Source organism: Oncorhynchus tshawytscha, unplaced genomic scaffold (genome assembly GCF_018296145.1).
Source record: "Oncorhynchus tshawytscha isolate Ot180627B unplaced genomic scaffold, Otsh_v2.0 Un_contig_4866_pilon_pilon, whole genome shotgun sequence".
Classification (NCBI taxonomy): Eukaryota; Metazoa; Chordata; class Actinopteri; order Salmoniformes; family Salmonidae; genus Oncorhynchus; species Oncorhynchus tshawytscha.
The window spans coordinates 287,101-299,446 of record NW_024609783.1 but is presented as its reverse complement, the minus strand read 5'-3'; the positions used below and the strand labels follow the sequence as shown (position 1 = coordinate 299,446).

The window sequence follows — 12,346 nt, the reverse complement described above, 5'->3', positions numbered from 1 at the left end:
GAATGTGTAGAGAGAAGGTAAAAACACACAGAGAGAGAGTAACCTAGCTGGTACAAGGTCAGATATAAACAGAGAGAGTAAAGACAGAGAGAGAGGGTAACCTAGCTGGTACAAGGTCAGATGTAGACATAGAGAGTAAAGACAGAGAGAGAGGGTAACCTAGCTGGTACAAGGTCAGATGTAGACAGAGAGAGTAAAGACAGAGAGAGAGGGTAACCTAGCTGGTACAAGGTCAGATGTAGACAGAGAGAGTAAAGACAGAGAGAGAGGGTAACCTAGCTGGTACAAGGTCAGATGTAGACAGAGAGAGTAAAGACAGAGAGAGAGGGTAACCTAGCTGGTACAAGGTCAGATGTAGACAGAGAGAGTAAAGACAGAGAGAGAGGGTAACCTAGCTGCTACAAGGTCAGATATATGTATTGCTTTTTAAATGCTCAGGGATTTGTCTGCATAGAAAATGATCGGGCGGGCCTCTTAAGTCCAAAGAGGGCTCCTTGCCAAGCCCCCGGCCACACCCACCACCTAAGTCCCTTTTTGATCCAGAGAAAACCCTGATTCTTATTTAAGTTTCACTGAGAAGCACGGTGATTAATGGTTGATTATGGTGCACTAGATACAAGTATCACAAGACTAACTCTGTGTGGTTCATGTATGTTCTCCAGTCAGAGTGTGAGCGGTCGGAGGTCCGTCTCATCGCTCACGGGGCGCCGCTCCACGTCCTTTCCAACCGCTCTGCTAAAAACCGCTTCTCGCTCACAGGAAGAAAAAATATAGAGTCGCTCCAAATTCCCTCCGTTCATTATAATCACCATTTAACCAACACCCATCTATTGTTGTGACTACCTGGACATACCATAAACACTCTGAATAGGCTACATGTCATACTAAACACTCTGAATAGACTACATGTCATAATAAACACTCTGAATAGACTACATGTCATAATAAACACTCTGAATAGACTACATGTCATTAAACAGTATATAAACACTCTGAATAGACTACATGTCATAATAAACACTCTGAATAGACTACATGTCATATTAAACAGCATATAAACACTCTGAATAGACTACATGTCATAATAAACACTCTGAATAGACTACATGTCATATTAAACAGCATATAAACACTCTGAATAGACTACATGTCATAATAAACACTCTGAATAGACTACATGTCATAATAAACAGTATATAAACACTCTGAATAGACTACATGTCATAATAAACACTCTGAATAGACTACATGTCATAATAAACACTCTGAATAGACTACATGTCATAATAAACACTCTGAATAGACTACATGTCATAATAAACACTCTGAATAGACTACATGTCATAATAAACAGTATATAAACACTCTGAATAGACTACATGTCATAATAAACACTCTGAATAGACTACATGTCATAATAAACACTCTGAATAGACTACATGTCATAATAAACACTCTGAATAGACTACATGTCATAATAAACACTCTGAATAGACTACATGTCATAATAAACACTCTGAATAGACTACATGTCATTAAACAGTATATAAACACTCTGAATAGACTACATGTCATAATAAACACTCTGAATAGACTACATGTCATAATAAACAGTATATAAACACTCTGAATAGACTACATGTCATACTAAACACTCTGAATAGACTACATGTCATAATAAACACTCTGAATAGACTACATGTCATAATAAACACTCTGAATAGACTACATGTCATAATAAACACTCTGAATAGACTACATGTCATAATAAACACTCTGAATAGACTACATGTCATATTAAACAGCATATAAACACTCTGAATAGACTACATGTCATAATAAACACTCTGAATAGACTACATGTCATAATAAACAGTATATAAACACTCTGAATAGACTACATGTCATAATAAACACTCTGAATAGACTACATGTCATAATAAACACTCTGAATAGACTACATGTCATAATAAACAGTATATAAACACTCTGAATAGACTACATGTCATAATAAACACTCTGAATAGGTCAGGAGCCAGACAGGGAGTCTAAGAAGGAATGAAAATAAATAATTTAGGCTATATTATTTCAATTATTTCAAGGCTATAGCCTACAAAGAAATACTTTGTGAAGCATTAGGCTGGCATGAACATTATAGCGCTCAGCATTTAAACAACATTTCATTAAACCATTATAAATTCCGCATATAGGCTATGACTTTGCTGCACTGTGGGAACTAGAAACACAAGCATTTCACTACACCCGCAATAACATCTGCTAAACACGTGTATGTGGCCAATGAAATGTGATATGATTTGACTTACGAGAATTAAAACAGACATTTAATTAACAATGCCTTATTAGGCTCAGTGTACAGTTCCTTTGAATTCACGTTCAGAAACATGAGTTTGGCCAGAGTCTGTGGCTTCAGGCTCATGTGATGGTGCCTGGAGATCAGGCCAGCAGGGCTGCAGAGCTGCTGGAGATGCTAAACATCCTTCGGGCCACTCTTGCCAGGCTGGGCAGGGATGCGGAGTTGTTTTGACATTTGTCTATAAGTAGGCCTTAAGGTTTTTAGGCAAAATAACGCAATCAAACCGGAAAGCTCCCTGAAAGAGGTAATATACCAGGCCTATTGGGCCAAAATCAACGATGGCCTATTGGGCCAAAATCAACGGTGGCCTATTGGGCCAAAATCAACGATGGCCTATTGGGCCAAAATCAACGATGGCCTATTGGGCCAAAATCAACGATGACCTATTGGGCCAAAATCAACGATGGCCTATTGGGCCAAAATCAACGATGACCTATTGGGCCAAAATCAACGATGGCCTATTGGGCCAAAATCAACGATGGCCTATTGGGCCAAAATCAGTTATGGCCTATTGGGCCAAAATCAACGGTGGCCTATTGGGCCAAAATCAATGACCTATTGGGCCAAAATGACCTATTGGGCCAAAATCAACGATGGCCTATTGGGCCAAAATCAGTTATGGCCTATTGGGCCAAAATCAACGATGGCCTATTGGGCCAAAATCAGTTATGGCCTATTGGGCCAAAATCAACGATGGCCTATTGGGCCAAAATCAACGATGGCCTATTGGGCCAAAATCAACGATGACCTATTGGGCCAAAATCAACGATGACCTATTGGGCCAAAATCAACGATGGCCTATTGGGCCAAAATCAACGATGGCCTATTGGGCCAAAATCAACGATGGCCTATTGGGCCAAAATCAACGATGGCCTATTGGGCCAAAATCAACGATGGCCTATTGGGCCAAAATCAGTTATGGCCTATTGGGCCAAAATCAACGATGGCCTATTGGGCCAAAATCAACGATGGCCTATTGGGCCAAAATCAACGATGACCTATTGGGCCAAAATCAACGATGGCCTATTGGGCCAAAATCAACGATGGCCTATTGGGCCAAAATCAACGATGGCCTATTGGGCCAAAATCAACGATGGCCTATTGGGCCAAAATCAACGATGGCCTATTGGGCCAAAATCAACGATGGCCTATTGGGCCAAAATCAACGATGGCCTATTGGGCCAAAATCAATTGGGCCAAAATCAACGATGGCCTATTGGGCCAAAATCAACGATGACCTATTGGGCCAAAATCAACGATGGCCTATTGGGCCAAAATCAACGATGGCCTATTGGGCCAAAATCAACGATGGCCTATTGGGCCAAAATCAACGATGGCCTATTGGGCCAAAATCAACGATGGCCTATTGGGCCAAAATCAACGATGGCCTATTGTATAGATAATAGAACAGAAATGAAAGAAACGGTTAAGAGATCAGATTTTATTTGTTTATAAATGCTTTGCTACAATGACATAGTTATCTACCCACCTCGTTCCTTTCTGTTATCATGTGCACACAGTACACCATCATGCTTTCAGGATAGGTGTCTTTTCAGATTCCACCGTCATAGTGGACACTACATCACCACACTCCCTCTCTTCTTTAGTAGTGGACACTACATCACCACACTCCCTCTCTTCATTAGTAGTGGACACTACATCACCACACTCCTCTTTTCATTAGTTGTGGACCTTTAGTAGTGGACACTACATCACCACACTCCCTCTCTTCTTTAGTAGTGGACACTACATCACCACACTCCTCTTCTTTAGTAGTGGACACTACTCACCACACTCTTTTTAGTTGTGGACACTACATCACCACACTCCACCTCTTCTTTAGTAGTGGACACTACATCACCACAGTCATAGTGGACACTACATCACCACACTCCCTTCTTTAGTAGTGGGACACTCACATCACCACACTCTCCCTCTCTTCATTAGTAGTGGACACTACATCACCACACTCCCTCTCTTCATTAGTTGTGGACACTCACATCACCACACTACATCACCACACTCTCTTCTTCTTTAGTAGTGGACACTACATCACCACACTCCCTCTCTTCTTTAGTAGTGGACACTACATCACCACACTCCCTCTCTTCATTAGTTGTGGACACTACATCACCACACTCCCTCTCTTCACTACATTAGTTGTGGACACTACATCACCACACTCCCTCTCACTTCATCACCACACTAGTAGTGGACACTACATCACCACACTCCTCTTCTTTTAGTAGTGGACACTACATCACCACAGTAGTGGACACTACATCACCACACTCCATCACCAGTAGTGGACACTACATCACCACACTCCCTCTCTTCTTTAGTAGTGGACACTACATCACCACACTCCCTCTCTTCTTTAGTTGTGGACACTACATCACCACACTCCATCACCACACTCCCTCTCTTCTTTAGTTGTGGACACTACATCACCACACTCCCTCTCTTCTTTAGTTGTGGACACTACATCACCACACTCCCTCTCTTCTTTAGTAGTGGACACTCATCATCACCACACTCACACTACACACCACCTCCCTCTCTTCACCTAGTAGTGGACACTACATCACCACACTCCCTCTCTTCTTTACACTACATCACCACACTCCCTCTCTTCATTAGTAGTGGACACTACATCACCACACTCCACACACTACATCACCACACTCCCTCTCTTCTTTAGTAGTGGACACTACATCACCACACTCCCTCTTCTTTAGTAGTGGACACTACATCACACCTTTGTGGACACTCACATCACCACACTCCACTCCTTCATTAGTAGTGGACACTACATCACCACACTCCATCTCTTCTTTAGTTGTGGACACTACATCACCACACTCCCTCTCTTCTTTAGTCACCACACTACATCACCACCTCCCTCTCTTCTTTAGTGGACACTGGACACTACATCACCACACTCCCTCTCTTCTTTAGTAGTGGACACTACATCACCACACTCTTTCAGTTGTGGACACTACATCACCACACTCATTCTCTTCATTAGTTGTGGACACTACATCACCACACTCCCTCTCTTCTTTAGTAGTGGACACTACATCACCACACTCCCTCTCTTTAGTTGTGGACACTACATCACCACACTCCCTCTCTTGCTCTTGGTCCAGCTCATCTTTGTAAGTCACCTTGATTTTGCACCTGTGTGTTTTATCTGTTTCTTTATGAAAATATTTAGTGAACTCCATGGCATTAGCTAAAGCAAGGGGCTATAGCAGCACACAAGTAGTCTATACAAATGCATGCTGGGACAGGCATGCCCTGAGCTCATGAAGTGTGCGCTCCAGCCTTTGGGAAACTCGCTCCGCGCTCCAGTCAAATTGGACACCCTCCACTCCTCGCTCCACTCCTCCCTCCGCTCCTCCCTCCACTCCTCGCTCCAGCTCCTCGTTCCACTCCTCCCTCCACTCCTCCCTCCGCTCCTCGCTCCACTCCTCCCTCCACTCCTCGCTCCACTCCTCCCTCCGCTCCTCGCTCCACTCCTCCCTCCACTCGACTGACATTCTCTGGTTCCAGTCAGCTGTATGGCAACAGATACATATGTGCCCCTACCTCTATGTACTAATGCTTCCATCCTGACGTGTATCTGTGTGTTTCCTCATCTCAGGTGTACGGTGCAGCCATCCAGTTCTACGAGCCCTACTCCCAGGACTGTCTGACCGACCAGCAGCGCTCTCAGCTGGGTCTGCCGGGGCTGGACCACGGGCCCTCTTCCCCAGCCTCATCCCCAGCCACCTCCCCCTCCAGCCCAGCTCCGGGCCCCAGAGCGCTACACACCAACAAGTGTATCTGTTTGCTGTCTCACTGGCCCTTCTTTGACGCCTTCCGCAAGTTCCTCACCTTCCTCTATCGATACTGCATCTCTGGACCTCACACCCTGCCCATCGAGAAGTGAGCACTGTGTGAATAATATATATTAGGACACAGCAGACATTTGTGGTATCAATTGCAGCACTTGAACCCATTGGCCTTGGTGTTGCTAGGGACCATGCTGAGCCACGGTCCTTTATAAGTACACAGTGTTGTCAGTGACCCTGTATGACACTGCCTGTGTTATCGGACAGCTCTCTATAGGACAGGCACCATACCCAGGCACTTTGTACATAGATATACTGTAGACACACTCCCTAGAAGTTTTAACAATTCCAAATGGTATCCAGTCCACTAAATAAACACCAGAGGCTATGTTTAGATCAAGTGTTTGCTGACAGTTCAACAGGGCATTGTGATGGTCAGATGACAGTGCAGTGGCAGAACTCTATGTAAATCTACCCCCCTCCTGTCCCAGACGGTGTGATGACAGATTATGCTCACCTCCTCCTCAGGGTTATTTCTGGCCTCATGTCCTGTAACTCTTCTCCTTCTTCTTCTCCTTCTTCTTCTCCTTCCTTTTCTTCTCCTTCTTCTTCTCCTTCCTTTTCTTCTCCATCTTCTTCTTCTTCTTCTTCTTCTTCTTCTTCTTCTTCCTTCTTCTTCTTCTTCTCCTTCCTTTTCTTCTCCTTCTTCTTCTTCTTCTTCTTCTTCTTCTTCTCCTTCTTCTTCTTCTTTTCCTTCTTCTTCTTCTTTTCCTTCCTTTTCTTCTCCATCTTTTCTTCTTCTTCTTCTTTCTTCTTCTTCTTCTCCTTCTTCTTCTCCTTCTTCTTCCTCTCCTTCTTCTTCTTCTTCTTCTCTTCTTCTTCTTTCTTCTTCCTTTTCTTCCTCTTCTCCTTCTTCTTTCTTCCTCTTCTTCTTCTTTCTTTCTTCTCTTCTCCTTCTTCTTCTTCTTCTTCTTCTTTCTTCTTCTTCTTCTTCTTCTTCTTCTTCTTTTCCTTCTTCTTCTCCTTCCTCTTCTTTTCTTCTTCTTCTTCTTCTTCTTCTTCTTCTTCTTCTTTCTTCTTCTTCTTCTTCTTCTTCTTCTTCTTCTCCTTCCTCTTCTTCTTCTTCTCCTTATTCCTCCTCTTCTTCTTCTTCTTCCTGTCAGGCACATCTCCCACTTCATGCACAAGGTCCCGTTCCCCTCCTCTCAGAGGCCCAGGATACTGGTGCAGGTGAGTTAAGGCATCCATGGTGCTGGCTGCTATGTTATGTTTATCGTTTCTGTCAGTGTGTGTCTCTATTCACGACTAAACCATGTCTGACTCTGTCTTGATCATAATCATCATTATTTTAACAGTGTTTTTCTCAAAGTTATTTACATTGTATTGAGGTAACGTACCCCCTTCTAGCACCAATCTCTGGCAACAGAGACAGTACCGGTTATATGGGAGTCTTTGATAACAGCCACCTGCTAAATGAAGTGCGGCAGCCATTTTATGCCAAACCTGTCCCCACCACACTATACCCCATTCTAGCACCAATCTCTGGCAACAGAGACAGTACTGGTTATATGGGAGTCTTTGATAACAGCCACCTGCTAAATGAAGTGCGGCAGCCATTTTGTGCCAGACCTGTCCCCACCACACTATACCTCTGGTAATGTGTTGACATTCCCCAGCTCTCTCCTCACGACAGCCTGATGTTGAGCCAGCCTGTGTCATCCCCTCTACCACTCAGGTAAGACAGGTATCATATACACCGAGTGTACAAAACATTATGAACGTCTTCCTAAAATTGACTTGCACAACCCCCCCCCTCCCCCTTTTGCCCTCAATTTGTCGGGGGATGGACTTTACACTCCAATGATTCCCACAGTTGTGCCACGTTGGCAGGATGTCCATTGTGTGGTGGACCATTCTTGATTCACACAGGAAATTGTTGAGCGTGAAAACTCCAGCGGTGTTGCTGTTCTTGACACACTCAAACCGATGCGCATGGCACCTACTACCATAACCCTGTTCAAAGGAACTTAAATCTATTGTCTTGCCCATTCACCCTCTGAATGGCACACATACACAATCCATGACTCAATTGTCTTTAACCTGTCTCCTCCCCTTCATCTACACTGATTGAAGTGGATTTAACAGGTGTATATCATAATAAGAACAGTAGTGGTCCTATAGCAGTACCTTGAGGAACTCCAAAACATACCTTTAGATTGGTTTAAAGAATTGGACGAAGGTTTGGTGACTGCCGGTGAAGTTCATGGTATTAGTTATGGTATGATTAATTGATTGTATGGTTATTTTATGGTATTAGTTATGGTATGGTTATTTTATGGTATTAGTTATGGTATGATTAATTGATGGTATAGGTTATGGTATGGTTAATGTATGGTATTAGTTATGGTATGGTTAATTGATGGTATTAGTTATGGTATGGTTAATGTATGGTATATGTTATGGTATGGTATATGTTATGGTATGATTCATTGATGGTATTAGTTATGGTATGGTTAATGTATGGTATATGTTATGGTATGATTAATTGATGGTATTAGTTATGGTATGGTTAATGTATGGTATATGTTATGGTATGATTAATTTATGGTATTAGTTATGGTATGGTTAATGTATGGTATTAGTTATGGTATGGTTCATTGATGGTATTAGTTATGGTATGGTATATGTTATGGTATATGTTATGGTATGATTAATTTATGGTATTAGTTATGGTATGGTTAATGTATGGTATTAGTTATGGTATGGTTCATTGATGGTATTAGTTATGGTATGGTTAATTTATGGTATTAGTTATGGTATGGTTCATTGATGGTATTAGTTATGGTATGGTTCATTGATGGTATTAGTTATGGTATGGTTCATTGATGGTATTAGTTATGGTATGGTTCATTGATGGTATTAGTTATGGTATGGTTCATTGATGGTATTAGTTATGGTATGGTTCATTGATGGTATTAGTTATGGTATGGTTAATGTATGGTATGGTTAATTGATGGTATATGTTATGATAGTGATGTAGTGTGTTAATCTCTTCTATGGCTGTGTTATGATGTGTTAATCTCTTCTATGGCTGTGTTCCAGTGGTGGTCGGTTTTCCATACTGCTACAGAACCTCGGTCCGGAGAATGCTATAACGCTCCTGGTGTTTGCTGTGACAGAACATAAGATCCTGGTCCACTCTCTACGGCCCGCTGTTCTGACCAGTGTCACTGAGGCTCTGGTGGCTGTGAGTACCTCAGATATCAGCTGTTTAACACTATAGTACCTCAGATATCAGCTGTTCAACACTATAATACCTCATATATCAGCTGTTTAACACTATAATACCTCAGATATCAGCTGTTTAACACTATAGAACCTCAGATATCAGCTGTTTAACACTATAGAATCTCAGATATCAGCTGTTTAACACTATAGAACCTCAGATATCAGCTGTTTAACACTATAGAACCTCAGATATCAGCTGTTTAACACTATAGAACCTCAGATATCAGCTGTTTAACACTATAGAACCTCAGATATCAGCTGTTTAACACTATAGAACCTCAGATATCAGCTGTTTAACACTATAGAACCTCAGATATCAGCTGTTTAACACTATAGAATCTCAGATATCAGCTGTTTAATGCTATAATACCTCAGATATCAGCTGTTTAATGCTATAGTACCTCAGATATCAGCTGTTTGAATCTTTAGGACTTTTAGTAGTAGCTTGTGGTTTTAGTAAGTAGTTTAAATAATTTGTTATGGCAGTTTGATAGTAGGGTTTAAATAATTAGCTATGGCAGTTTGATAGTAGGGTTTAAATAATTAGCTATGGCAGTTTGATAGTAGGGTTTAAATAATTAGCTATGGCAGTTTGATAGTAGGGTTTAAATAATTCGCTATGGCAGTTTGTTAGTATTTTTAGTAGTAGCTAACAATTGCAGTATTGGTAATGTCTCTCGGTTTTGACAGTAGTTTTAAAGGTTCAGTTTCCTCATTTGACCTCCCTCTCTTTCTCTCCCCTCAGATGATCTTCCCATTCCACTGGCCGTGTCCGTACATCCCTCTGTGCCCGCTGGCTCTGGCAGGGGTCCTCTCCGCCCCCTGCCCCTTCATTGTGGGGGTCGACTCACGCTACTTTGACCTTTACGACCCCCCGCTGGACGTCAGCTGTGTCGACCTCGACACAAACACCATCTCCCAGTAAGCACAGCTTCTTCTGAAACGAACACCATCTCCCAGTAAGAACAGCTTCTTCTGACACAAACACCATCTCCCAGTAAGCACAGCTTCTTCTGACACAAACACCATCTCCCAGTAAGCACAGCTTCTTCTGACACAAACACCATCTCCCAGTAAGCACAGCTTCTTCTGACACAAACACCATCTCCCAGTAAGCACAGCTTCTTCTGACACAAACACCATCTCCCAGTAAGCACAGCTTCTTCTGACACGAACACCATCTCCCAGTAAGCACAGCTTCTTCTGACACAAACACCATCTCCCAGTAAGCACAGCTTCTTCTGACACAAACACCATCTCCCAGTAAGCACAGCTTCTTCTGACACAAACACCATCTCCCAGTAAGCACAGCTTCTTCTGACACAAACACCATCTCCCAGTAAGCACAGCTTCTTCTGACACAAACACCATCTCCCAGTAAGCACAGCTTCTTCTGACACAAACACCATCTCCCAGTAAGCACAGCTTCTTCTGACACAAACACCATCTGATAGTAGGGTTCTAACACCATCTCCCAGTAAGCACAGCTTCTTCTGACACGAACACCATCTCCCAGTAAGCACAGCTTCTTCTGACACAAACACCATCTCCCAGTAAGCATTGCGGCGACTACCAACCCCGTGTTGTGTACTAGAATGGAATAGACTAAAGGTTTCTATCCATATAATGTGTAAAGTCTCTTTTTTGAGTACAGATTTTTTTAATGTATCCTTTATTTAACTAGGCAACTCAGTTAAGAACAAATTCTTACTTACAATGACATCCTAGGAACAGTGGGTTAACTGGTCTAGGAACAGTGGGTTAACTGCCTTGTTCAGGAGCAGAACAACAGATTTTTACCTTGTCAGCTCGGGGATTCGATCTTGCAACCTTCCGGTAACTAGTCCAACGCTCTAACCACTAGGCTACCTGCCGCCCTTTGTGACTGTAGCTTTCTGCTCAGTCCCCAACCAACTCTCACAGTATGACTCTCCAAGACTCTCCACTTAGCTAACGGGCTGAGAACAGTCAACCATAGTGAAGGGCCTCAAGCCACTTAGCTAACGGGCTGAGAACAGTCAACCATAGTGAAGGGCCTCTATCCACTTAGCTAACGGGCTGAGAACAGTCAACCATAGTGAAGGGCCTCCAGCCACTTAGCTAATGGGCTGAGAACAGTCAACCATAGTGAAGGGCCTCCATCCACTTAGCTAACGGGCTGAGAACAGTCAACCATAGTGAAGGGCCTCCATCCACTTAGCTAACGGGCTGAGAACAGTCAACCATAGTGAAGGGCCTCCATCCACTTAGCTAACGGGCTGAGAACAGTCAACCATAGTGAAGGGCCTCCATCCACTTAGCTAACGGGCTGAGAACAGTCAACCATAGTGAAGGGCCTCCATCCACTTAGCTAACGGGCTGAATGAACAGTCAAACAGTCATAGTGAAGGGCCTCCATCCACTTAGCTAACGGGCTGAGAACAGTCAACCATAGTGAAGGGCCTCCATCCACTTAGCTAACGGGCTGAGAACAGTCAACCATAGTGAAGGGCCTCCATCCACTTAGCTAACGGGCTGAGAACAGTCAACCATAGTGAAGGGCCTCCATCCACTTAGCTAACGGGCTGAGAACAGTCAACCATAGTGAAGGGCCTCCATCCACTTAGCTAACGGGCTGAGAACAGTCAACCATAGTGAAGGGCCTCCATCCACTTAGCTAACGGGCTGAGAACAGTCAACCATAGTGAAGGGCCTCCATCCACTTAGCTAACGGGCTGAGAACAGTCAACCATAGTGAAGGGCCTCCATCCACTTAGCTAACGGGCTGAGAACAGTCAACCATAGTGAAGGGCCTCCATCCACTTAGCTAACGGGCTGAGAACAGTCAACCATAGTGAAGGGCCTCCAT

The 12,346-nt window shown here is 43.2% G+C and overlaps 1 protein-coding gene across 1 annotated transcript in view; it reads left to right on the top strand.

Moving 5' to 3' along the window:
- Nucleotides 1–12,346, top strand: part of LOC112237185 (C-myc promoter-binding protein) — a 133,216-nt gene that overhangs the window by 49,063 nt on the left and 71,807 nt on the right. The window contains 5 exon segments of the mRNA XM_042318030.1: nt 6,021–6,304; nt 7,374–7,440; nt 7,887–7,945; nt 9,313–9,457; nt 10,244–10,419. Of these exon segments, the coding sequence (XP_042173964.1) occupies nt 6,021–6,304; nt 7,374–7,440; nt 7,887–7,945; nt 9,313–9,457; nt 10,244–10,419 (731 nt within the window).